Raw genomic sequence first — 26387 nt, forward strand, 5'->3', positions numbered from 1 at the left:
TGCGGCATGCGTCACTGGCAGGGCTTGACAGGCAATCTCGACGTGGAAACTCTGCTTGGAAGTTTGAGCGCGATCTTGTTTTGCTGTCGGGTCACTCGGACACCTATGACGCCACAACGGAAGGTGTGGCGCGTGCGGGTACGCGGCAGCGCCTGCCATCCTTGCTGAATTTCACCGGCTACGTCACTCTTGTGGTCATGAGCTGCCCTCGTCACCTGCCATAAATACTAAGCAAGACTCCCGCTGTTTGTCAAATCATCACACCATCAATCCGCACTCTACTACAAGCACTTCCAACTCTTACACGCAAGAACAACCCAACACTCCAACATGCCTTTCACCGCCAGGTATGTCCGCTCCACCAGCAATCACCCTACTTGAAGACGTAGACACTAACAATCGCCAGCGACATCTGCAAGATCCTCCTTGCCATCATCCTGCCTCCTCTGGGTGTCTTCCTTGAGCGTGGATGCAACGCTGATTTCCTCATCAACATCCTGTTGACCGTTCTTGGTTACATTCCGGTGAGTTCCGGTACACACATCATTACCCACGACCCTGTCACTAACAACATCACCAGGGTATCATCCACGCTTTGTACATCATATTCAAGTTTTAGCGGGGGCGCGCAAACACCTTTCACGATGCCGCGATAACGGCTTGACGAACAACGTCACATCACGATACCCATCTTCCTCTTTTTCCGCTATTGTCAAAGCTTGACCAACACCCGACACTCACCGATATCTTCGATGCCAGGACACATTGCGCATGGTGTCGCTTGGGGATTCCGGAGCTTCCGGTCGGGTGGAGGTGGTTTTGGCTTGGCTCCGTCTGTAATGTCATGAATAGCTTCAGGTTCTGGCGTCTTGGTTTTCTGGGACAATCTCAGGTTTCCTCGCGAGCATCCTGGTGCGTTTCTACGAGCGTGCTGTAATGAGAATATAATCAAACATTCTACGAACATCCTTTTCCAATTGCTACGATGCGCAAGCATGAATGTCATGTGTGATGTTACGAAGATCGGATAGGGAAGACGGCTAGAAGCAATCAGTACAAACAGGCAAGGAACGTTCAAGGCATTGGTGGTCGCGCCAGGGCTCAAGGTCGCGAATGCGATCTGCACCTCATGATTACCAATATATTTCAGGGTTAGCAGATATGTCTCATGACAACCACTCAGAGTCGGTGTGTTATCCTTCTCCAGTCTGATGTGCGGCTGAACCAGAGGCACGATGCTATGCTTGGCACGTGCATCGCCGTTCTTTCCAAGGTTCACGCGCTCCGCACCAGCACTCACGACCGTCACACCTCGCGCCCACTTCGACCCTTATGTATTCCCTCCACTCCGAACCGTATCACTCACCGCATTCCTATCGTTCGAAGCGCAAGGCGCGATATAAATACCGCCCAGTATGAGCTTCATGAATGCCACGCTCACAGACGCCGAAATCGACGCGCTCACCAGCTCAGCCTTTGACCACGATGGCGCGATCCGCAAGCTCGACAAAATTATGCGCTCGCTAAATAACGACCCTAATTCATTTATTGAATCGATCCGGGTCAAGAATACGCTCGACGCGTACGTCCAACAGGCCAAACTTGAGCCGACTCTGCCAGTGCTCAGGCTCATCTTGAACTGCGAGTACAAACTGTGGAAGTTGGCCGAAGAGACACCTATGAAGCACAAGGTTTACTTGTCGCACTGGGTAGAGGCCCTCCAGGAGATCAACAATGAGGCAGCCGAAGGGCAGGAAGACAAGGCGAACAGCAACGACACTGTCACTGCTGCGGAAGTTCGGAAGACCAGGGCAGAATACATCATGGGGCTCCTGCTGTGGGAGCCGTCGTCATCCAAAGCCTCACCCCACTTGATACTGGACCGCCTTAAGATGGATGGTATTCCACTAGCAACCTTCGATCTGGAACCGTATATGTGCATGCTCGTTGAGACTGAGGTTTGGGACGTGCTGCCAGAGCCGAAAGTACGAGCTCCTGCACAGCCTGTCCAGAAGCCCACAGCACCAGCGGAAGACGAGGAGTCACTGCACGTTACTCGGGCGCAAGAAGTTAACAGCTCACAGTCATGGGATGAAGCCGTAACCCGAAAGCTCAAATTCGAACCCGAACAAGCCGTGCAAGAACTCGCGCATCTTCCACTCGAGCTATCGTCCCTAGAATTCCTCACCAAACTACACACCAACCACACCTTCGTTGACAGCGGGATTGATGGTCAAGACGTTACCATCCATTTCATACAGCACGCAATGCGGCTTATCGAGAAGATGGAGGCGCCCCCTCCGACGTCGCAGGAGGAGACAACGACCAATGGCACGACCAATGGAACTGCCAACGGTACTACCAACGGAATCACCAATGGAACCACCAACGGTGTTGGCAACGGTACCCCGATCGTTGAATACGGAAAGGATGCGCAACGTCGCGCTGTCATGATACTGCTGTTGTTCATCAAAAGCTCCATCACCAAAGGCTTCGTTGAAGCGGGGGCGCTCTTCTATGAGCTCCAGGAAATATGTATTCGATACATATGGATAAAAGAGGTCAGGGACTTCAAGGCTTGGACACAAGGACAGTTTGGGGTCAACTAGAAGCTTACCAAGAAGAAGTCCAAGAAGGCCAGGCAGTCAGGTCGGGTACAAAGAGGCTGCGGATGTTAGAGGTCGATAGGCTTGATCGTTAGAGAGAAGCAGGGTGTATTGATACGCTGATTCAGGAGTTCCCTTTGTAGATGGCCAGTGTCGTTGATACCAATGTTCCGGTGTTGGCCAGTCCGGTTCTGCGACTGCAGCGTTTGCCTCACGATGCAGCTACTGCGACCACTGCTCCGTACAGTCCAGATGTGGCAAGCCTTGCTGTGACCGACATGCATAGCGAAACACTGGAAGCCGATAGCATGAAGATCCGCGTCCAGAACCTGCATGTTGTTCGACAATCTCACCGCTCCGCGTTTTCGAAGCTGTCATTCTCAACCTTCTTCTCTATTACAGTGCTACAGTGGAGTCACCTAGAAGTGTCGAAGTCAAGTCATGGTCGTGCTTGAGGCGGCTCGAAGGTTTCGGGAATATCCGGGACTGTAGCTGAGGCAAGAAGCAACGCGCTAACCCTCGAACGATACCAAACTTTAGAGTTTCAAAACCCGCTACTGAAACAACCATCGCCTTTTCACCTCGGCCGGATTGCTGGCTAACCGTTCATGAACGACAAGCGGTGGATAGCTGCCGATAACGGCCAGGGATATTATCTCGTTGCTTACTTTTGTGTATGACCACGACCTGCGAAAGTCTGCGTGATTCCGGTGATATCACAGGAATGCGAAAGCGAGCATGCAATAGCGAAACGATGTTCCCTCGATGCTGTTTCGATCGCCGAGCCTGAATCGAAACCTCGCTGCTGATACACATCTGCAGACATGCTTCCTCAGATGCCAAACATCAATGCGCGCTCCCACAACGCGACATCATTGTTCCGAAGCAGCCTTGGGAAGATCCTAAACCAAGCTTCTGGAGATGATCGTCCCGCAGTGGATATCCTAGCGGAATTGGCCTTAGCGGAGTAACCATGACCATCGTTCGACCAGCATCGTCTCAGCTCTCCGGTCAGGGCCTGTGCTCTCGGTATCACAGCCTCCCTCGACGGCCATCATCGTGTTTGGCCATGGCAGCAAGGGGTCGCGGGCGCCATCTTGCCTGGGTGGATCGGAGACGCAGACCGCTGAATGCTTGTGTCTATGCTAAGCTTTGGACCGCTGACAAGCCACTGCGAGAAAGCTGTATATAAACCTCACTGCTCGTCCTCCTAAGGTCGACATCACCATCACTCAACATTCAAACCAACCAGACTCGCTTTCTTCCCTTCCTTCCATCCTTCTAATTACTTTCTTGCGCCGGTCGCTTGCTTAATTCACTACTCATTACATCTTTCTCACTCAATACTCTCAACTATCTTCAACTCTTTTTAAACCTTTTTATCAACCAACTTCATATCCATCAAGATGCGTTACTCTCTCGCTGCCATTGCTGCTATCGCCGCCTCCGTCCAGGCCCACGGTGTCGTTTCTGAGATCCAGGGTGCCAATGGTGTAACCATGCCCGGTCTTTCCGTCCAGGACGGTACTCCTCGCAACTGCGCCTCTCCTCTCTGCGGTTCCGAGGCTGATACTTCCATCATCCGCACCCGCGAGATGGGTGGCAAGGCCTCTGCTCTTGGACGCACCCAGGGTGGCGGTGCCGTTGACGCTGGTGCCGCTATCTCCATGTTCATGGGAGGTGCTGCTGGAGGTGCCGGTGCCGGTGCCGCAGCTGGTGCCAAGCGTGGCTTCCTCGATGCTCTTACCGGTGGTGGCGCTGGCGGCGCTGGTGCTGCCTCTGCTGGCACCAAGTCCACAGGAACTGAGGGTGGTGTCGCCAAAGCCGCAGGTACCGGAGCAACATCTGGTCTGCCCACCACTGCCGACGACGGCACCATCACCATGACCTTCCACCAAGTCAACCAGGACGGTGCCGGTCCCCTGACCGCCCAGATCGACGCCACCTCCGCTGGTACAGACCCCGCCGCCTTCCAGGACGCAACCGTCATGCAGAACGTCCCCGGTATCGGTATTGGAGGTCTCTCCGCCGCCGCCGTCAAGGACTTCCCCGTCAAGGTCCAGATGCCCGCTGGCATGACCTGCTCCGGTACCGCCGGTGGCGCCACCAACGTCTGCATCGTTCGCATGCAGAACGCTGCCCTTGCCGGTCCTTTCGGTGGCTCCGCTGCCTTCACCCAGAGCACTGCCGCCAAGAAGCGCGCCGTCGAGTATAACCTCCGCAAGCGCCACATGGCCCGCGGTATCCTCGGAAAGCCCGAGTAAGCTTCTCGCTATCCATCAAGCTTTCTCTACATCGGCCCACGGCAATACACAGCAATCTCGGATAACACGACAAACAAGAGTTGGAAATAATATAATGACAATAACACGGAAGAGATGAAGATGAACAACTTTGTGGTTTTGCTGGGCAATTCCTAGAGAGAAAGAGAACGAGAAAGAGATATTCAAAGTACATACGAGTATGAATGGAGCGAGCTCGGCTTTTTCAAGAATCCCATTTGTTATGATGGGGTCCTTGGTGCCACTCCTTTAGTTCTGTACATAACTGACCTACCATACACTCATTTACTTGAGCTGTTTTCCTTTTTAGTTGTTTGGTTATATAAACTGTAATTAGATGGATGGAATGGGAGATGGGACTGCGGAAGAGGGCAGTTGTTCCTTGACGGTTTTGGATGGGAGCAGCTTCTCTTTTTTGTAGGGTTTTCGTCTGGGTCTGTATATAGATGAATGTTAGCGAGTCTGGTTTAAAACTTCTTGGTCTTGCATGTGTGACTTCGGTGATTGAGTGACTGGATGGTGAGCGGCTGCTATTCGTGGCTTAGAACCCAGTAGGCGATACGGCCTCTGGTGGCGGGCTATGTGGCCTCGCGATATACTTCATAGCGGACATGTTTTGGAAGAGGAGGGCTTCATCTTCGCAGTCTAGAAGGATGCACAGCAAGAGAGCTTCTACAACTGAGCACTAGAGTTTGGAAAGCACACCTGCATCAAGGATATTACATAGACATGTCTGATCTTTATCATGCACTACTCTGCATCAACATTCCACTGCGACCAACACTAATTCAGACTCATGAGATATCTACTTTTGTAGATTGGAACTCTTGATTCCTGACAAAGCAAGTAAAGCCTTCTACTTCTCCCTTAAACGCGATGCTCTATGATCTCGTGGGCGGGTCTCGACGACGTCAGAAACATATGTCTTGTCTTGACGATCTTCTTCGACAGAGACATATGTCTTGTCTTGGCCATCTTCGTCGACAGGGTCCAGGAGCAGTATATAGCGTAGCTCCTCTTTCCATTGTTCCTGTCTCCGCACTTTTCTTTGAACATCTTCATCAGTGTCCTGAAGAACACTGCACTGAAAAACACTGCACAAGTGCTCAAATAGGTCTTGGTTCGACGCTGCGTAGTCTGGTGTGATGTCCCAAAGCTCCTGTTCTTGTGGCGACATCAATGAGAGCAACGCGTAAATGCGATCGCGCGGATCGACACAGGCGCTTTCGGACGATACATCCATCAGCCACTCTAAGCTAAAATCTGTGACACCGGACCTGCTCCCGATTTGAATCAGATAGAAGGCCTTTGCCTGCGCATTTGTCTCGATGGGGTCCTTGACTGACAACAACTTGTCCGCTCTAGACTTAAGCTCCAAATCCGACAAGATCTCATTGCCGCACCAAAACCCGACGGACGATGAGAGCAAGTACTCTTGGAATATCCACGTACGGGTCCAGTATGGATGGCCTAATATGTATCTGAGGCCCGCCACGTGAGGGTCGTCTTTGTTAGCAGGTCGCTGTCGCAAGTACGGGAGTTCCTGCACTGTGAGTTCTGTTTTCAAGGCGTGAACCTGCTCTTCAACCTCCATACTCGCAGTACCAAGCCAAGCTATCGTCTTCTTTGCTCTAGTGTATATGGACCCCATGATAGCGACTTGATGAGTTTTCTCGCTGTCGCTTGCTTGGTCGATGGAAAGAGCGTCAATCCAGAGATAATCGTCGTATTTCACCTCCTGCAGGCGACTGAGAAGATCCCAGAGATTTTGGCGCACAGTAAAGGGCTGTCCATTGAGCAGAATCTGTTTTGTGGGCGATGGTTCTCCCCACACGTACGAAACGGCGGTATAGGGAGGTGCATCGACAAGAGACGTCACATGGAGTCGTACAGAGATCATCGATGAGGGTGCAGCCGCCAAAGAGTCGAACTCAAGTGTGAGCAGTCGCGTGTTGATCGTAGGGCTAAGGTCCAGCGGAGCAGACTGATGGATTGTCGACATCGCGTGTAATGAGGAATTTTCAAGGTTAACGCGAATTGCTCTATGTAGGGACGGAACTACATCTGTATGAGTAATGTAGGTCTTGATGTGCTTTGCAGGCTACAACGGTCTGGAGAAAGGAAAATCGAACCTTTCAACAGTCATGTAAACTCCTAGGGTATCTGCTCGTACGTACATTGATCCTCCTACGAAAGGACACTCCTATCACCAGATAACACGATGATAAAAACTACCAAGACTTTTGTATGCAGCGTACGTGAGTTGTGTTTAGAAGGTGTTGAGAAGGCTGAAGCGCTGTCGCAAAAGACGGCAGCCTGCTTATATACGTACGGCTGAGCGTCTTCGTGTTAGCCAATGAAAGGCTCGACACGCGGCATAGCCCTCTCCTCCATATCTGGGCGTCGTTCTGGTGTACTTGGGTACATGCGATGAGATACCGCTCCCATAGAGGCGTAGTGGGGAGGTAAGAGCACCACAAAAGGGTGGATACTCAGATGTGGAGTCGCGCTAGGGTGGCTGATCGCCGGCGCGTCACTCCTACAGCATTTTGCGCCTCACGCAGCGCCTCTCCAACCACATCATCTCTTCTAAGTATATCCGCAATGGGCAAAGGAACCGACAAGCTATACATCACCCACTCCGAGTGGTCCTCCTCGGATGCGTTCGGTAATGCGCGCGGCGCAAACAGCGCAAATCGAGCCTCCGCTGCCGGCCTATCCTCAACCTTCAAGCGCCTGCCCTTCAACTACTGCGCCGCCTCCCTACAGCCCTTCACGGATCCCGTGTGCACATTATCGGGCACCATATTCGATCTCACCCACATCCTTACATGGCTATCGAAACACCCCGACACGAATCCCGTCGACGGAACACCATTGAAACGTGCCGATCTCATCACGCTGAACTTCACCAAGAACGAGGACGGCGAATTCGTTGATCCAGTCACATACAAGGTCTTCACAGACAACACGCACATCGTTGCGCTGAGGAAGAGCGGCAATGTCTTCGCATGGGACACGGTTGAGAGGCTGAACATCAAGGCGAAGAACTGGCAGGATCTGGTCAGCGATGACCCGTTCACACGGAAGGACATCATCACACTTCAGGACCCTCAGAGCATCGAGTCAAGAGATTTCAGCTCATACAAGCATGTGAAGGACGGAGACACAGTAGTAGCAGAGGCGGAGACCGGTGTGAACAAAGAGGCGCTCGGCAACGCTGCGAAGATCCTCAAGGCGAAAGAAGCAGTTGCAAAGGCGCGCGAAAACAGGAAGATCAAGGAGCAGAGCGGAATTACATCGAAAGCCCTTGCGAACCTACCCAGGAATGGCACAGCAGCATCGACATCCTCTGAACCCAAGAAACCAGCATACAATGCCGCCGTGTATACCTCCGGTAAAGCTGCCGCATCCTTTACCTCGACCGGCGTCACACCGCATACCTCCGGCGAACGCGCCCTCCTCTCCGACGAAGACTACATGCTCAAGCCGAAGCGCATAAAGAACAAGGGTTATGCACGCATTTCCACCTCCCTCGGCGATCTTAACGTCGAACTCCTTCCCGAATACGCACCGCGCGCGGTATGGAACTTCGTCAAGCTGGCACAGAAGGGATACTACAGCCACACCATCTTCCACAGGAATATCAAGGGCTTTATGATACAAGGTGGTGACCCAACAGGCACTGGAAGAGGCGGGCAAAGCATATGGGGCAAGCCATTCGAAGACGAATTTGAGGGGCCAGAGAGGCACAACGCTAGAGGCGTACTCAGTATGGCAAACAAGGGCAAGGGCACCAACACGAGTCAGTTCTTCATCACGTACCGGGCTGTACCGCATCTCGACCGCAAACACACAATCTTCGCACGAGTAGTTGGTGGTTTAGATACCACACTTCGATCTATGGAGGTCGCAGAAGTAGGCGAGAAGGACAAGCCTGTTGATGACATTGAGATACTAGACGTGGTAGTCTTTGTAGATCCGTTTGAAGAGTGGCAGAAGGAGCGCAAGGACAAAGAAAACAAGGAGTTGGAAGCTGAGGAGATCAAAAGGCAAGGTGGCACAGCGGATGACAAGACAACATGGACAGGCAAGCGCATACGCGCAGATGGCACTGTGGAGAACGGCATGGGTGAAGGTCTCGGTGTAGGCAAGTATCTCCAAGCTGCGAAACAGGAGATACAAAACCAGGGCGACGATGAGATAGTTGGATACGTGGATGATGAGGAGGATGTTGCGCCTGTCAAGAAGAAAGCAAAGACAGGTGGTTTTGGCAACTTTGACGCCTGGTAGGGCGTTTCATGAGTTCTAACGGGAAGGTAGAGAGCATTAAAATGATACCCCAACACGTTTTGCCTTGCATCTCTCGAAAGTTGGTTGCATGTTTCTCAGTATTGTGCATTCCTACAATGCGTCTAAAAACCGCAAACTCCGCGCTAATCGAACACCACGCGGAATCTGTCCGCTGCAAATGGCTGATTAGATACATGACTGTTTATAAGACACCCAAATAGCAGTCTCGGCTCCGTCGGCGTTAGCGTCAAGCCTGTTGGGCGTACCGCTATTTGCCAATCGGTATGCGAGGAGCAAGTATGCCCAGGCCAATCAACGCGGGAATAGGCGGGGTGATGGTGTAGTTCGGAAGGTGCGGACGACTACGGCGTATGATGTCAAGTTTGGGCTGCTCTTTTGATCATCGTGCAGGGCGTAATATGGGATGTCGCGGAAGCATGTCTGGTCGACCAGGACGAATCTAAATGTTTAGTCGTCGGTTGATGCGGGGAAAAAAGGAACGGTGATAGGTGATAACGATGATGTATGCACACATGCATGACGGAGGGCGAGATAAAAGAGGGCTAGGTCGCGCCTACCTCAGCTCGTTGACATCACAGATCAACACCGTCTTGACTACTGCACCTACAAACGCTTGCGTCCACGCTTAAGGAAGCTTGATCTCTGCACTTTACCTGCTCAATCTCAGCACACTCGTACAACAAACAACATCATGTCTTCATCCGACATCCCCTCCTCTTGCCGCGCCGTCGTGATTGAGAAGAAGGGCGCGCCTTGGACGATCAAAGATGTCCCCGTCTCTGCGCCAAAGTCGGGCGAGGTCCTGATCAAGGTACTCGCGTGTGGTATCTGCCATTCGGACAGCTTCATGCAACAGGGCCATCTGGGAGACGTCTACCCTCGTGTCCCGGGACATGAAGTTATTGGGAAGGTAATCGCAGTTGGCGATGGCGAAAAGAAGTGGAAGGTTGGAGACCGTGTTGGTGGAGGATGGCATGGTTCTCATGATGGAAGCTGCAAGTCCTGTAATAAGGGAATGTTCCAGATGTGCGAGAATGAGCTTGTTAATGGAGTTAGTAGGGATGGTGGATGTGAGTTTTACCTTCTTGCTGGAATATCGACACATCCAAAATGGTGGACTGACACGCGATATTAGATGCCGAGTACTGTACCCTCCGCAGCGAGGCTGCAGTGCGTATTCCCGCCGATGCCAACCCCGCCGAGTACGCTCCTCTACTCTGCGCCGGCGTTACCGTATTCAATGGCATCCGCAAGATGAACATCCAGCAGGGGGACACTGTCGCCGTGCAAGGACTTGGTGGCCTAGGTCATCTGGCACTCCAGTACGCTCGCAAGATGGGCTACCGCACGGTCGCTGTATCATCTTCGGACAGCAAAAAGGACTTTGCTCACCAGCTCGGCGCAAACGACTACATCGACACATCGAAAGAAAATGCCGCCGAGGCACTACAGAAGATGGGTGGCGCAAGCCTCATTGTCGTCACGGCACCAAACCCGCAGATCATAGGGCCGCTGGTTGATGGACTTGGTCCTCTGGGTAAACTGCTTGTCCTTGCACCCGTGGGAGATATTCCAGTCAACACCGTGAGCCTGATCATGAAGGGCAAATCGGTCCATGGATGGCCATCCGGACATGCGCTGGACAGCGAGGAAGCGATTGACTTTGCGGAGAAACAGGGCGTGAAGTGCATGGTCGAGAAGTTCCCATTCGACAAGGTCGAAGATGCTGTCAAGCACATGGAAAGCGGAAAGGTGAGGTTCAGGAGTGTCATCGTTATGGAGTAGGCAGACCAAGCAGTACTGCGCATGGCAAGGATGTTGGACGCGGTCAGCGCGGATGTGGAAACTATAGAAAAACGTCAGGAACTATAGCTGAGGAGATGATTGAAACAATGAAACAATTGCCATCATGCGAAGTGTCTTGCTATATGAAGCCCCGCATATAGACTCGTGGTCGTGCTGGGATGATGGAGGTTTGCGTGCAAGGAAGCGGCGGCGAGGTAGTTAAAGCACGAACAGCGGCCATCAGGGTAGACGCAGCTCGCATCTATAACCATCACACACACGTCAAACCCGTCATACGTACACTCCAAGAAAGCCAAGTCCGCATCTTGATAGCTTCTCTCTTCTAGGCTCCTAGACTCCACGTGCGAACGCATCCACGCGCCTCAGCCACGCAGGCGCCGTAACCGTCTCATCTCGGGCGATTGTGGTTCGCGCCTCGCCCGCCAGTCCATACGCAGCCGCCGAGGCAGCTCAATTAAGTACACGCGCGACACACACCTCTCACACATCTCCTGTCCAGCTCCGGGTACCTGCATCTGAAGCGCGGTCGCGACATGTAACGCCTGCGCTGGCTCGCCCAGCCAATGGGCGGCTGCAACGCCGCAGCGACACTAACCACCGCCTACCCCGTTGTTTCAGAAAACTGAATAACGGCCACTTGCGACACTCAGATAGCTGTACAAGGACTGCCCGTCTCGTGGCTACCCACTTGAGCTATGATGAGGCAAAGGCAAGGTAAGGGTCTTCTGTGTGCGGATAGGACGGGTGTCCTTGTAGATCTACCTTAAGATGTGGCGGGTCCCGCCGCCTGGTCCCAACGCTGCCTGAGTTTGGTTGTTGAGCGACTGAATATCACGAAGATCGCGGCTCTCCTCCCTTCTCCTTTCCTTTCTTTTGCAAACTGTTTTCTTTCTTAACGCTGTGCGTCTTTGTTCCCCAACAGTTCGTTTCGGAAGTACATTCGCTCTTTTGCAGGCCCGGTGCCAGGAAGAAACAACAGTCGTTCCCTCGTTTGCGTGTTGCGTCATTCACGTTCTTTATTGCAGCTTTTCTGGATATTTCTGTATAGACAAGGCGATCTTTGGTATATCCGCGCACTGCCGTTACACCATTGTGTCGAAACAGTTCTGTCGACATCCCCATACGTGAGAAGTGGGGCGCATCACCATCTTTCCCAGAGTGTTAACAGCAAGAGATCTGAACTTCGGTTGTCCACGGCAACGCGCAGTCACCGGAACATCTCAGCAAAAAGCCCCAGTGCAGTCCGCAGGTGACAGCACTCGAAATTTCACACGACGCAAACAAACCCGCTGTCTTGAAAACGTCATACCGCCTGTTCAAACGCAAGTCGTCTCACCACCTCCGGAAGACATCTTTCCACCAGGACATCCAGGCTTCGTGATCGAAGTTCGAGATTGGCACTCGGAACTCTGGGTCACGACCCTTTCTCCATTCGAGACCTACGGGTCCGCCGACCCCAATTCACGAAAACCTTCACAACACTCACGATGCTACCCGCCTCAATACGTTCAGCCTTGGTGGCGCTCACGCTTGCGTCGGTATCCTCAGCGACAACAGTGTCACTCTCGGCCTTCATTCCGCGGATCCAAAACCTCCCAACATCTTGCAACACCGTCTACAACTCCGCCATCTCGGGTTGCTCAGCCGATGACTTCAAGTCTGGCGCAACATGTACCGCATCCTGCGTACGGGGTCTTTCAGCGCTCGCGGAGGAGGTGAAAGACAAGTGCGCGGACGTTGATGCGGGCGAGTTGAGCATCATCGGCGTCTTCCAGAACGGACTGGGTATCCAGAGTCTATGTCCAGGAGTAACTATCGTAACGACCTCAAGCGATACTGCACAAAAGACGAGCACGAAGACATCAGAGCAAGCGACAAGCACCGAGGCGGTCTTGACGTCTACAAGTTTCACAAACTCAGCAATCGAAGCGACGTCAACTCCGTCAAGTTCAACTGCGGATTCGGACGATGGGGATGACGAGCCGACCAGCTCAGCGCAACCGACAACTACGAGCTCGTCAACAGGGGGCTTGACGCTGGATCCGAATGCCACTGGAACGTTCACGACTTCTGTCGCACCACCCACAGACACTGCGCAGGCGGCGGATCCCACACAAGCACCGAATGCTCAGCTGTCAAACACTGACTCGGGCGGTGGCTCACCGTTCGATGTCGTTGCGGTAGGCGCATCATGGCAGCTCAAGGCTTCGGACCTGTCGATAGCAAGTCTATCTGCAGTAGCCATCACACTGCTCACTAGCAGTTGGTAGCACTGTTATCTACACCTTTCTTGTGTTTATGCATTGCCGAAGAGGCTCACGATATGGCGTTGGAGTTTGCATTGTTTGTACTATACCCGCATTGATGGATTGGCAGAGAAGAGGCACGAGCAGCCGGATGTGTCAGAGAGACCATGTGTCACGGAGTAGTCATGTAGCATAGGTGGACACAATTAAGGGCACTCACAGCAGCGAAAGCTTGCGTGAAACGATGAATCAAAGCACATGAATACCTCACTCTCTCAATTTCCTGCATGTGATTCTCCCTGCCTGCGCATTTATCCAACCTTTTCAAATTACTCTCATGCCGCCGTGCTGCTCCACGGCAATCGACCCTTCCGGCCAACAGCCCCCTGCCAGGTAAGCGAGCGTAGCTGCACCCCAGACGTAATCGCCCTCCCGCCCAGTCGACTTATCGTCAGCCCTCCACTAACCCAGCCCCACCACCATGCAGGAGCACAGGAGTAGAGTCGAGGACCATGAGGAAGACGTTATTGCTGTGTTTCATCCACGGCTTCAAGGTACGTGTCACTCACGCGATACCCCCATTACGTCATCGCCGGGGTCGTGTCTGCATGTCTCAGGCCCAGCCATGTGCAATGCGACGCCCGATGCGATGCGAACAAATGCGAGAACGATACTAACACGTGCTATAGGGCGGAGATGAAACATTCAGAACCTTTCCGAGCCACGTGAAGGCGCTCCTCCAGCATGCGCTGCCCAAAGTCACCGTCCTGACCATCACGTACCCCCAGTTCGAGACGCGAGGCGACCTGCACGAGTGCGTCGGCCGCTTCAAAGAATGGCTGCAGAACAAAGTCATAGACCTCGAGGTCGCCAATTCGACGCCGTCGCCCACCGTCGACCCCTCTGTGCGCACGATACTCGTCGGCCATTCTATGGGTGGCATCGTTGCGGCTGAGACGCTCCTCTCCATCCTCGCTGAACAGCCGATCCACTCGCAGTCTAATTCGCAGACCGGCTCTACAGGCTCGCTTGCCGACCATTCGGCGCTAATGTTCCCGTACATACAGGGCATCCTCGCTTTCGATACACCGTACCTCGGTATAGCGCCTGGCGTAGTGGCACATGGCGCGGAGAAGCATTGGAACACCGCGAGCTCGGCATACTCGGCGTATAACAACCTCGCAGGCGCGTTCGGATGGGGTGGCAAGGACACCACGGCTGGTGCCGTCGATACGAGCAAGATGCTGCCAGCGCCCTCGTCTACTGGCGACGCAGCATCGGCACCGCTGTGGCAACGCTACGGAAAGGTAGCCATGTTCGCCGGTGCAGCGGGCGCGATAGCAGCAGGAGGCGCAGCAGCCTACATGAAGAAAGACCAGATCACTCAGGGTGTTTCATGGGCCACATCACATCTGGAATTTGTCGGAGTCCTAGCCCGCCCCGAAGAGATGCGGAAGCGACTCGAGAAGATTGCAAAGCTCACCACGAGCCACGGTCTCGGCTTCTGCAACATGCACACCACTCTCGGCCATGCCGTTAACAGCGAGAACAAGGAACACGGTTGGACAGGCAAAGTGGCAGGCAAAGACCGCACCTTTTGCAACCTACCCAAAGGCCCCCTGAAGGACTTCTTCATGCCCGCCGTGAACGACAAAGCTACAGCCGAAACCTGGGCCCACACCTCCATGTTCGAGCCTCGCAACAACCCCGGCTACTACACCCTCAGCGAGACAGCCAAGGAGAAGATCATCGAGTGGACAGAGTCGACGGATTGGTACGAAGAGAGCGAGGGCCCGTTGACGGGCGAGGTCGGTGAAGAAGCGGAGATTGTAGAGAGACAAGAGGTAGATGAGCAGATGCAGAAGGAGGCTGATAGGAAAGAGGCGGAGGAATTGCAGAAGGCGAAGGAGAAGGGTGATGTTGATGCGCTGGAGGAGGAGGGCGAGTTTGTGGATTTGAAGAGGACGGGTGAGGTTAAGGAGGGGGATGATGAGGCGAGGAAGAGGAGGGAGTTGTAAGGGGTGTGGGGGAGGGGGGTTGTTTTGTGAGTCTGTATACCCTTTGATCTAGAGAGAATGAATACATGACCCTTCTCAGCGAGAGCGAAGCATATTCAAGTTCCCAAATAGGTTACATCCGAGGTGCCTGTTCCGAAGTTCGATATACAGCTTACATTGCATGCCCGCGCGGCGTTCGTTCTGTTGCAGGTTAGCTTAACAGGGCCAGACCGGTAAGGACTACTTGGCGCATACTGGCCCCCAACAGTGATTGACATCCCGTCTGCCAATCTAAAACCCATGTCGTTCTTCTACATCGGGGAGAAGCAGTCGTTATGGCCCCCGCATGGTTAGCTTTCCCGCCACTGCTTACTTCCCGAGGCTTCAGCCAGTTTCAGGTCCACTTCTTCTACTCCCGAACCACAACATCATTGCTTTGACGAATGTGCTGGTACAAAAAAGCGGGCACAAGAACCAAATCGTCATGGCATTTCGCCTTCCCGTTCCCACTTGTATGTGGCTTGTAGCAGTCTGGTTAGGGTGCTCTTTGGGTCTGGCAGCCTCTGTGGCGCCGCTGGTCGTTGCGCCTAGCGGACATTGGTAATTTTTCATGATCATGAGCTTAAGGTTTGACTAATCATCGAACAGGTACGGCGCAGACGGTCCGTGGTCAACCTTTGACATCTCTGTGGGTAATCCAGTTCAGTCTTTTCGGTGCATCGCTGGCATTACCTCTACGGTTGTCATTGTGCCAAATGAGAGCGAATGGTGCAACGATACATGCGCTTTCTTTTACGGCGGTTCGTCAAAGACCTGGGAATTTACACCTAGCCATCTCTTACCGTTGGCAATCGGGGAATACATCAACAGCTACTCCGATGTTAGCGAAGACAACGCCATACACGAGCCTAAATTTGGCGTCGACGATACATACCTCGGAAAGTCTGCGCAAGGCCGCAAAATCTCCTCACAGTACGTTGCTGAAACTGATCGGAAGCGGTTCCGACTTGGGACTCTAGGTCTCTTTCCAGGATCGGTCGGGCCCCCAGGAGCACAACATCCTTCACTCCTCTCGTCGCTCTGGGAGTCAGGTGTTATTCCTAGTTTGAGTATTGGCTACACAGCGGGCTCTGTCAATCGTAAGTAGAACTAGGCCGGGCGGACACATGGCTTATAACTAAACTTTTCTGGTAGGCAACAGCTCAGCTAGTCTGGTCCTCGGCGGATACGATGCTGCACGATTCGATCCTACAACGACTACAACATTGGGTTTCTCTATCGATCAAAATTGGTCATTCGGTATACCTTTGGATGCAATTAGTATAACTGGGGGCGCCTCGTGGGAGCCGGAGAAAGGAAACTTTTCTCGCCCACCTGTTTTTACAGTCGACTCCGATGTCCCACATATCTGGCTACCACAAGAAGGCTGTCAACTGTTCGAAGCGGCTTTCGGACTGATCTGGGACGATTCTTTGGAACTGTACCTCGTCAACGACACGACGCATGCACGACTGTTAAGCGAAAATCCTGAAGTAAATCTCTCAATAGGGAACCCACCTTTGCAAGAGCTAGTAAACTACACGCTTCCCTACTCGGCATTCGATCTCCGGCTTACCTCCCCTTTCGTGGACGATTCTACTCATTACTTCCCATTGAAAAGGGCTTCGAGCCCTGCAGAGTATATGCTCGGTCGGACTTTCCTGCAAGAAACCTACATATCTGTGGACTACGAACGCTTGATCTTCAATCTAAGTCAAGCGTCTCATGGTAATAGCGCCGCGAACATCGTACCTATACCTTCACAGATGGAACCCACCCAAACACCGGATCCGCCTCTACCTTCAGCTACAAATAGCCCAAAAGGCCTTTCGTCAGCTGCATATGCTGGGATTGGAGTAGGCGCAGGCATCGCGGGGTTTGCAGCATTGTGCCTAATCATTGTCTGGAAGAAGCGACTAGGGCCTTTCCGACGCAAGACCTCGAACGGGGACAGTCAGAATGACTACAAAAAAGCCGAGTTACATGGCGAGCACAAGCTGGGAATTGAGGCTATGGAAAAAGAGAGATTCGAATTAGATGCTGGTTCAGGGAAGCACGAGGCCATGGACAGAGAAGCATCTGAGCTCCAGACTGTGGAGAAGGCTTGGGAATTGAAGGGCTCGGGTGAAGTAGGCGTTGTGGAAGTCGAGGGTAGTGATGTGATGTATGAGCTGCCTGGTGATGGTGGTGATGTACGAGCAGCAGATGAGAGGCCTTGTACTGCTTGACCTTTAGCTCAGCCATGAAGACATACAGTTCGCATGACAGCGCTATGATGTAGTAACAAAAGTGAAATTTTCGGAGAACATAATGTGATTTCGCTCCTGTTCCCGATCGACAACAAGAGGCACCTAGATTGGTTAGCGCTAGACAAGCTTTTTCACACGCGCGTCGGCGTCGTCAACGCTCTGTGCATCGTCCGCTCAACCCACGCCTCGATGTCATCTATACACGACGCACTCCAGAAGCGCCACAAGGTTGATCCGTAGCGACCCCACGAGCGATGACATCCGTCATACGGCGCCCATTCATACAGCACGTCAACCGTATGTCAATGGAGGTGTCTGAACCCCTCATTCATTAATATAACCGTACACTGTGTAACTCTTATACAACGACCCAACTAGCAATCTAAGCGCTGTTGATATGACAGAATGCATCATCACCCTCCTAAGCGTCATCGACATCCATTTCATCACCCCAGTCCTCCTCGTTGGCATCACCATCCGTCGTCTCACTCCCATCCTGAACATCGCCATCATTCGCCGTCTCCGCTACAGGAGTCTCATTCCTCGTAATGAGATAGTCGGCACTCCGCTCGTAATCTTCTTCCCACGTTTCCAAAAGGTTGTTCCCACCGCCAACGAAATAGAGGTATCCAACCTCCCCTGCTACTTTCCGAACTTGTCGCTCCCATTCCTCGCGCTCTTCCTTCTCTTTCAGCGTCTCTTCAAAGCCCGGTTCGACTTCCACGTCGTCCGTCGTCTCCGAGTAAGACAGTGAGCTGCGCGGTGGTCTGGGGCGCGCTGTATTACCGCGCGCGCGCCGCTCCGCCGAACGCACCATTTCTCTGTTATTTTGGTGGGTAAGGCGACTGAAGTAGCCGGATATCGGATAATCCCAGAAGTCTTTGTTGATGGGCATGTCGCCCAAGCCGTGCTTGCGACGTAGCGCTGCCTCGGTCTTGTCTCGGGCTTCCCAGGCTCGACGCAAGTTGGCGTCCGAGTGCATTTCTCTGCGCTTGTCTGCGATTATCTTGCGCAGTATGGGGTTGCCTCTATGGGTTTGCGTGGATACAGGATGTTGGTTGCGCGAACGTGGTGGTGTCTGGCGCACGAGTATGTGTGAGGTCGCAAGAGCGCTTGGTTTCTCCCACCAAGCCTCGTACTTTGTGGGTTGCGCCTCAGGCATTGTTGTGGGGTAAGATGATACCAAGGAGTCACAGACGGGGCACAACGAAGGTAATTTGTTGGGTAAGACTGCTGCCTGGATGTTGTTGGGGTTGAACTGGCTGTGAGCGTCGTCCCACGCTCGCTCGCGCTCCCAGCGCAGCTGCTCCTCTTTGCGTGTCTTCTCGAGTCGCTGCTTCGCTATCAGGTACCCGTTTCTTGCCCTGTTCCACCGTCGGTCGCGCATGTACACTGGAGGTCTTAATCCGCCTTCGGCTACCAGCTTCTTGAGTGCAACGTCGGACTTTGCTCTAGCCTGCGAAACTGTGCATTTGGAACACCACGGAGTATGTTGTGGATTGGAGGGGTGGAGTCCATGGTGACATCGAGTCGCAGTCCTAATCTCGTGACCATAAGGTGAGTGAGCAAACGGCTGTTTCTTGCTAGGTGAAAACAGCAACGTGTCGTCTGGGGTGAACATCATCGGCATGGTGAGTATGATGGTCTGGCTGGTGTATTTGTTGATTTATGCTGGTGAAGCTAGTGTGCATTATTGTGGTGGAAAAAGATGGGGTCGCGTGCCGTGGTTTACCACAGATTAGCGAGGCGGTCGTAATGTGAGCTGGGCTGTGAACCTGAAAAAAATTAGAAGCTCTGACTTTGAATGTAGCAGGCGCAAAGGGGCGTGTTGTGCGAGGGTTTTAAACATAGGTCGCACTCCAGCCTATTCAATGAGGCGCGTCAGGGCGTCATCGTGCTCGCTTCTGATTGGTGTGCTGTCCTAGAAGTCTCACGCGAGCAGTCATCGAGACCGTCCGTGCGTCAGTTAGTCTATGATCACCCACACGCTGACTGGCTTCGTGGGGGCGTCAAACCTCATAAAGAGCGCGGGAGCCGATGCTAGAGCACCTCGCAGATGCTACGAAGTCGGAAGCTGTTTTGCCACCCGGACCACAGCCTACACCATGCATCGTCACCGTGGGCCAGGGTGTGTACCTTCACCTTCGCATCAGGCGCTACCCAGATAGCCTGGCAAGCCACACTATGTGGCGCTCGATACTCACCTTCACTTGCGCAGCTTGATGTAGAAATCATGAGCTCAATCCAAGCCAGTCTCGCCTGGGCAATCTAACGACACCATCTACACTCATTTCCTTTCCTACCTGTGCTACAATATCTACGACAGTCTTAACTCAGTCGCTCATTCCAGAAGTTGTTTCCCGTATATATCGCTATTCACTGCGACACTCCAGGCTGGTTTTACCGACCGACTCGGCGTAAACGAAGGTGACCGACGATCGAAATCGCAAGTCACCGCAGCATTCACTGTCGTATCTGGGCTCAAGGATTTATGCCCAAGCACTGCCATCTTACGCTCATATAAGAACCTCTCCTTTGATAATACTTCTGTACCAAAGACACAACATGGAGCAGAAGCAGCCGAGAGCCTCGCGAAGGTCTGTCTCATTCAACCCAGAAGCACCAACCTTCAGTCCAACTGCAGCCGAGACCAGCATGTCCACTAGACTTGCAGGACCGACTCCACCTACCAGCCCGCGACAGAAGCCCAAGATGGGAGACGTGTTTGAAGGTAAGTCTTCTCGTCCAACAGCACCTCTAGCAAGACTGACTGGATTGCAGAAGACTCGCCTTTCCGGCCTACTAGGGACCCGCGACCTAACTACCAAGGCTACGAAGAGCTCAAGTTCGGAGAATCCTCACGGAAGCCACTCAAGCAGGAGGACATGTCATTGGATCCTCTTCAGGAGATGCTACGAGGTAATGTCAATCTCAGCACAACGTGAAGATCGAAGCTGACTTATCTAGACCACCACATCACTGTGAACCGTGAACGCCCCGGTGCAATCTCTCGCAGCAACCTTACAGGAAACGCTATCAACAGTCCGCGTAGCCTCTTGCCTGGTCAGCGACTCAACCCCGACTCTCAGGCGCCAGACGTCGGAGAGCTGAGTGCGGGCCTCGATCTCCCTGGTATCAAGAACGAGACGACTAACGTCGACTCCTCAGCACGCTTCCTCCAGTCTCACGGCTCTGAAGGCCTTTCTGAAGGCGTATTGGGTAAGCTCATAGGACGGGCGCTGGACAAGCCGTTAACCGCGAATGAACTAGCCCAATACCTTCACGGCAAGGACAAGGACGATGCCGCTAAGACACCTCTACGTCGCAAGAGCTACATCCAAGATCGCTATCCAGAGCGCGCGGACGAGGAGCGCCAGTCTACCAAAGTTGTCCCCGCGCCTCCGGGCTTCATGGGCGAACGTCCTCGTAGGATCTTCGCAGAGGAGCGTAGCTCTACCAACCCAGCGGTCATGCAGTCGCCAGTTCAGCAAGTACCTACAGGTCCTGCGGGATTCAGACAGCCTCGTCGCTTCAGCAACCTCCAGACCCCCAGCTGGCCGTCTCGCCGTGATCATGTACCTGAGCTTTCTAGTCCAGGAGATTACCGCCCACGTCCACGAGCGCTGACCCGTACCAAGCGCACTGATCAAGGTCCCGAGCCTTCGCACGCCGACATCTACCCCGACGATGCTAACTTCATGCCGCGCCGCCAGTCCTACCAAGCAGAGCCTACAGAGAGGTTCCAAGGTTTCATGCCGGCGCCGCTTCCCGAGCGTCCGTTCCGTGCAGAGAACACTGTAGTCTGGCCCACTCCCGCAGAAATGCATGCACAGAAGCCTGACAACCAACAGAGACGCAGCGGCTTCCCTCGCCATGTCCCAGCATTGGAGAATCCCGCGCCTATAGTACGATGGTCCCCACCAGAACCTTCTTCCATGGCTCACTACATGCAGCAGTTTGGAGAGCCCTCGCACCCTTTCGCCTTCACTTTCCCGGCTCCGGCTCCCTCTGTCACTCCGCCGTTCGACATCTTCGAGAACCACCATGCTCCCACGTACGCTGACATCCACGAGACTGACGCTGAGATGGAGTGCCTCCTGGGTATTCTTCCCGACCTCTTCGACCTCGATCTGCCTGAGATGCCGTCCGACGCTCGCCCTCTTACTCCCGGTCAGAACGACGGTACTCGCTATGGCCTCAAGTACTACGGCATCGGTTTGGGTGACACTTGGGCGTGCCCTGCTGCGCGTGAGGACGAGCCGTTCAGGGTCCGTCCGCGTGATCATGATGGTTGGGGTGGATGGCAGTGGGCTATCGACAGGGGCTGGGGCAACGAGTAAGCTATCATTGTGACTATGTCTGACGCATCCTGAACTGACCCTATATTCGAGTGCGAACGCTAGGCAATGAGTAACGAACATGGCTTGGATGGTGGGAACGTTGGAGTGTGATGAAGGCACGGTCAGAGACTCTCTGGATAACACATTGACGAGGGAATGGCGGGCGGCAATACGGTGTTGCTGCGACGTCTCTTCTGTTAGTCGGCATGGAAATCAAGGCTTACATATGATCATGGGTGGAGAATTGTCGTTAGACGGTAACGAAGACATCATCCATCATTACATGAAGCAATGAACAACTTAAAACCCAAGATCTATGCAAGTTGAAGTCGTCACACACAGCATAGTGATTATGGAGACTGAGAAGGTCGTGTTCATAAGGATATTTGAATAACAGGTCAAGAAGCCAAGTGTAATCTAAGGAGGGTCTTCAACACACCGCACCCTAACGCCCAGACAAACGTCCGTCCGTGTACTCATGCCGAAATTCTCATCGTCTATCCGGAAGCCATTCGTTGCGCTGCCCACCACACCAGTAAATCATCTGCTCCTCAAACCGAGTCATAGTCCGTCTGTTGGCTCGATCGCTCGTTATCAAACGTAGCGCCGTACCGACACCGATACCGCACCTGATCAAGAAGAAGGGTTAATATGTGCCTTCAGATTTAGGGGTTGCACACCATGCTGGGGTGTCGCGGTGCCGGAGCCAGCTTGAGGGGTACCCATTCCAGATAGTGGACTTACGGCTCCACTGGGTGGGACGGGGATCTTGATGTCTTCGGGGCTTCCAGGCACCATGGATTCGGGTAGCTCGGGAATCTTAATGCGTTTTGCCACGTTGTTGTAGGAGGAGGGTATGATCTGGGAAGGTGTTAATATAAGGATAGGGATGGCAGCGAGTATTATGGATGAGCTTACCTCAATGATCTCATCGCGAGGGAACTCGAGCTTGGGTATGTCGGCTGCGTTACATGCCATGAGATATCCATAAAGCACACGAAGGACAGACTCGTGAGCGATGATGAGAAGATCGTTCTCTTCGCGCTCAAGCTCTAGGATGATGGGCTCCATGCGCACTGCAAGATCATGGTATGACTCTGCGCGCGGGTATCGATGGTGGTACGGGTCAGCTTCGTGCTTTTTGACTTCCTCGGGGAACTCCTGGCGAATCTTGGCTTCTGACATCTTCTCGCATACACCGGGGTTCATCTGGCTCATTTGCGATCGCTGTCTGACGCGGTAGCCCATGGAAGCTAGAACCTCTGACGTCTGTACAGTCCTTCGGCGCGTGGAAGTCCAGATCGTCAACGGTTTCAGCGATGCATCAGTTGCTCCCGACTCGATCAGCTTCTGCTTCTCCTCTTCGCGATACTTCAGGAGTACTTCGCTCATCTTCTTGGCGTATTCATGACCTGCTGGTGATAGGTCTGCGTCTGCTTTGTACGAGTCCTCTTCCCGCGTAGTTCCGGCCCGGGCGAAGTACGTCTGCCGTGACTTGATGTGAAGATTGAGCAGGTAAAAGACGATGCGTTGAGAGAGATATCCGAATGCGCAATTATTGACTACCACTCGCTCGCCAGCGTTGATCATCTTGATCCAGTGTAGGTCTGGCTCCTCCATGGTCTCGAAATGCGGTATCCGCGCGTTGATGCGTGCTAGGTAATCGTGAACCGCATCCTCGTCTTTCCATCCTTGGTAATCTGGTGAAGAGATCTTGACCCGACGGACGTTCTCTTGGATGATGCGCTCGTCGGTACAATGTGATTCAATGAAGACTGTCTGGATCCCGTTCTTGGCAAACTCTTTCGCTAAAGACCTACGGCCTTGACTGATCGCATTGACGGCGTCGTAAATAGCCACCTGGCCCTTGTCGTTTTCCAAAAAGTGGTAGATGTCCTCACGGCACTTCTTGAGAATCTTGTTGCGTAGTAGGACAGATTGCGGCGATGCGTTCAGAAAGAAGTAGTCGTCGGGGACATCGTTATCCGGACCTAGCGTAGCGCGGCGGTAATCGCCAAGATGAAACACGTGCGTCTTGACACCCAGCCACCGGAGGTAGCGGGCCAAGGCGACGGATGTGTGTGTCTTTCCTCGAGCTGGTAGTCCACAGGTGGCGATGACTATGCGACCGGAATGGAAGAGGCGGCCTGACTCTGTGCTATAGAGTTGAGCGGGAGCCATTTCCTCTTTGGTGGGTAAGTCGTGGATTGCGTCGACAAAAGTACTCGACCGCCGCCGGAAGCGGGGTGAGTTTGCGTATATCTCAGCGGTACTGTTCATGATAAGTGAATGTCCTGTTCAGGAGGTGGCCTGCGTTGGTACTTTCGCATCGCTGCGGAAAGTGGGGTCATGGCACTCACAGTAGGGTATCCATAATTGCAAATTCTTCAGGTTGTTGGAAGAGTGTGATGGAAAAGGGAAGAAGTGCAAGATGCAGGGGAGGAAAAACGGTCGGATGTCAATGAAATAGAGTTGCGTTCGGTTCAAGGTCACAGTTCCAAGGTTCCGGCGATGATAGCGTTTGCCGAGAGATGTCAGCAAACAAGGTGCGGCAACCCGTAACAGTCAAGTGCAGCAAGTTCCACGTAACAGTGTCGCAGAAGGGTCTGAAGTCTGGAGGTAGTCAGGCAGTACTTTGCGGGGTTAGGTAGTCAATGATCCCAAAAAGCAATCATGGTATCAACGGGCGGCACGTCCTGGGTACTAGAGATCTGATAAGCTCTAGCGGCACCAGGTCACGTCACGTGACGACTTTAGAATTTCTGTTCGATATCGTCATGCTAGCGAACGCGACCCAACATCGCCCTCCAACCGTTTACTGCCATTTCCATCCCACCTTGTGCAAGCTCTCTCACACCGTAGGGAGTTTTTAGTTTGACCTCGGCACATATTTTCGCCATGGCCACTCCGCTGCAATTCAACCCAGCGCAGGAACAAGCTGTCGCCGACATCCTATCACGCCCTCGCGCCGCCAACACCGGTCCATTCGCACAATTCCTAAATGTATACGATGCGTTCCAAGAGCGGAGAGAGGCATTGGGCCTCAGCAACCCGGGCACAGTCGAGAACATTGCGAGAGAGGTCCAGCGCGATGTTTTCCTGAACAACTCCAGCTTCTCAGGCCTGCGCGCCGAGCTCACCAAGGCCTTCAGCGCCGCTCCTCTATTCCAGGTTGCGCACTCGCTGTCCATGGGATCGCAGGTCATGCCACCATACTCATACATGGTTCTCTATGGATCACCACGGGTTTGTCGCTCAGATCGTCGGCAGCCTTCTCACGCTGACTTTTCAAGGTGTTCATGCAAGGAAACCTCGACAACGAGCTTGCCTTTTCCGGTCGCTTCAACTGGCGCTGGACGTCAGCATTCGTTTCCAAGGCCGCCGTCCAGCTCACATCACAAGGCAACATGGTGTCGCTCGAGAACGACTACACCGGCGCCGACTTCTCCGCTTCGCTGAAGGCTGTCAACCCCTCCATACTCGATGGCGGTATCACCGGCATGCTCATGGCCAGCTACCTCCAGGCCGTCACCCCCAAGCTCTCGCTCGGTATCGATGCTTTCTGGACCCGCCCCGCTATGGCATACCCACCAGAGCTGAACGTCTCGTATGCGGCACGCTACAGGGCTGTCGACTGGATGGCGTGCGGTCAGATCATTCCCGACCGTGGTGTATTGGAGGCTTCATACTGGCGCAGGCTCACAGACAAGGTTGAGACGGGTATCAACTGCAACCTCGCATTCGCTGGAATTGGCCCCGGAGGACCCATGGCCGGACCACAGAAGGAGGGCAACGTCACAATCGGTGCCAAGTACGACTTCCGTCAATCGTCGTACAGGGCGCAGATCGACAACCAGGGCAAGGTCTCGTGTTTGTTGGAGAAGATGATTGCGCCCCCAATTCGCGTGACTTTCTCAGGTGAAATCGACCACAAGAGCGTAAGTCTCGCCGATTCCCAGCCTGATATCAAATACTGACAAAATCGTAGAACGCCGCCAAGCTTGGTCTGGCCGTTGCGATAGAAGCCGCCGACGAGGCCGTCATGGAACAGCAAGAACAACAGGGCGTCGCAATGTCAGCCGGCTCGATCCCCTTCTAAACGCCTCTCCACACACCCATGTATCGACTATAATACCATGACTCTTCTCTTTGCTGTATTACCACCTTTCTTGGAGCGAGCGTCGTCTGCAAACCCAGCGTCCCCGCTTTCCTGGTCTCATTCCACTATCTGCGGAATGATCGCGGTACTGCATGCGCGCGGCTGGGGTGATTTATGAATGTAAAAGGCGTAACGTTGACATCTGATGGGATACGAGCTTTGGTAGACCGGGATCTCGCGAGGCATCTATGTCGCCAGACGTTTGCATGTCGACATGAGACGATGTATTTGTACATATAGTAGCATAGCCAGTGGGCACAAAAAATGAAATGTACAGAAACAACTGGGGTTTTTGCAAGATGAATATGTGACGCAATACATTATCGTGGAGTCGAGAAATATAGTACAG

At 53.3% G+C, this 26387-nt stretch overlaps 12 protein-coding genes across 12 annotated transcripts; 9 read left to right on the forward strand and 3 right to left on the reverse strand.

The window, feature by feature from the left end:
* Window positions 1-1415: 1415 nt before the first annotated feature.
* Window positions 1416-2609, forward strand: J4E86_001088 (uncharacterized protein; the record flags this gene model as incomplete). Its single annotated transcript, XM_051441658.1, has 1 exon — window positions 1416-2609. One exon carries the CDS (start codon window positions 1416-1418, stop codon window positions 2607-2609), a length of 1194 nt encoding a protein of 397 aa, XP_051307829.1.
* Window positions 2610-4012: 1403 nt separating this feature from the next.
* J4E86_001089 (uncharacterized protein) lies at window positions 4013-4870 on the forward strand (the record flags this gene model as incomplete). Its single annotated transcript, XM_051441659.1, has 1 exon — window positions 4013-4870. One exon carries the CDS (start codon window positions 4013-4015, stop codon window positions 4868-4870), a length of 858 nt encoding a protein of 285 aa, XP_051307830.1.
* An 874-nt stretch (window positions 4871-5744) lies between these two features.
* On the reverse strand, window positions 5745-6788 carry J4E86_001090 (uncharacterized protein; the record flags this gene model as incomplete). Its single annotated transcript, XM_051441660.1, has 1 exon — window positions 5745-6788. One exon carries the CDS (start codon window positions 6786-6788, stop codon window positions 5745-5747), a length of 1044 nt encoding a protein of 347 aa, XP_051307831.1.
* Window positions 6789-7492: 704 nt separating this feature from the next.
* CYP8 (Peptidyl-prolyl cis-trans isomerase cyp8) lies at window positions 7493-9181 on the forward strand (the record flags this gene model as incomplete). Its single annotated transcript, XM_051441661.1, has 1 exon — window positions 7493-9181. The coding sequence occupies one exon, from the start codon at window positions 7493-7495 to the stop codon at window positions 9179-9181; it is 1689 nt and encodes a 562-aa protein (XP_051307832.1).
* Window positions 9182-9893: 712 nt separating this feature from the next.
* Window positions 9894-10987, forward strand: J4E86_001092 (uncharacterized protein; the record flags this gene model as incomplete). The annotated part of the gene is made up of 2 exons (XM_051441662.1): window positions 9894-10272; window positions 10338-10987. 2 exons carry the CDS (start codon window positions 9894-9896, stop codon window positions 10985-10987), a joined length of 1029 nt encoding a protein of 342 aa, XP_051307833.1.
* A 1508-nt stretch (window positions 10988-12495) lies between these two features.
* J4E86_001093 (uncharacterized protein) lies at window positions 12496-13278 on the forward strand (the record flags this gene model as incomplete). Its single annotated transcript, XM_051441663.1, has 1 exon — window positions 12496-13278. One exon carries the CDS (start codon window positions 12496-12498, stop codon window positions 13276-13278), a length of 783 nt encoding a protein of 260 aa, XP_051307834.1.
* Window positions 13279-13766: 488 nt separating this feature from the next.
* J4E86_001094 (uncharacterized protein) lies at window positions 13767-15272 on the forward strand (the record flags this gene model as incomplete). Its single annotated transcript, XM_051441664.1, has 2 exons — window positions 13767-13808; window positions 13944-15272. 2 exons carry the CDS (start codon window positions 13767-13769, stop codon window positions 15270-15272), a joined length of 1371 nt encoding a protein of 456 aa, XP_051307835.1.
* A 279-nt stretch (window positions 15273-15551) lies between these two features.
* On the forward strand, window positions 15552-17518 carry J4E86_001095 (uncharacterized protein; the record flags this gene model as incomplete). Its single annotated transcript, XM_051441665.1, has 3 exons — window positions 15552-15583; window positions 15900-16390; window positions 16446-17518. The coding sequence occupies 3 exons, from the start codon at window positions 15552-15554 to the stop codon at window positions 17516-17518; spliced, it is 1596 nt and encodes a 531-aa protein (XP_051307836.1).
* A 442-nt stretch (window positions 17519-17960) lies between these two features.
* On the reverse strand, window positions 17961-18701 carry J4E86_001096 (uncharacterized protein; the record flags this gene model as incomplete). Its single annotated transcript, XM_051441666.1, has 1 exon — window positions 17961-18701. The coding sequence occupies one exon, from the start codon at window positions 18699-18701 to the stop codon at window positions 17961-17963; it is 741 nt and encodes a 246-aa protein (XP_051307837.1).
* A 1403-nt stretch (window positions 18702-20104) lies between these two features.
* On the forward strand, window positions 20105-21879 carry J4E86_001097 (uncharacterized protein; the record flags this gene model as incomplete). The annotated part of the gene is made up of 3 exons (XM_051441667.1): window positions 20105-20270; window positions 20321-20458; window positions 20507-21879. 3 exons carry the CDS (start codon window positions 20105-20107, stop codon window positions 21877-21879), a joined length of 1677 nt encoding a protein of 558 aa, XP_051307838.1.
* Window positions 21880-22512: 633 nt separating this feature from the next.
* Window positions 22513-24159, reverse strand: J4E86_001098 (uncharacterized protein; the record flags this gene model as incomplete). The annotated part of the gene is made up of 2 exons (XM_051441668.1): window positions 22513-22740; window positions 22798-24159. The coding sequence occupies 2 exons, from the start codon at window positions 24157-24159 to the stop codon at window positions 22513-22515; spliced, it is 1590 nt and encodes a 529-aa protein (XP_051307839.1).
* Window positions 24160-24777: 618 nt separating this feature from the next.
* On the forward strand, window positions 24778-25978 carry J4E86_001099 (uncharacterized protein; the record flags this gene model as incomplete). The annotated part of the gene is made up of 3 exons (XM_051441669.1): window positions 24778-25125; window positions 25173-25817; window positions 25868-25978. The coding sequence occupies 3 exons, from the start codon at window positions 24778-24780 to the stop codon at window positions 25976-25978; spliced, it is 1104 nt and encodes a 367-aa protein (XP_051307840.1).
* Window positions 25979-26387: the final 409 nt, after the last annotated feature.

Source organism: Alternaria arbusti (genome assembly GCF_024043155.1).
Source record: "Alternaria arbusti strain BMP 1465 chromosome Unknown scaffold_1, whole genome shotgun sequence".
Classification (NCBI taxonomy): domain Eukaryota; kingdom Fungi; phylum Ascomycota; class Dothideomycetes; order Pleosporales; family Pleosporaceae; genus Alternaria; species Alternaria arbusti.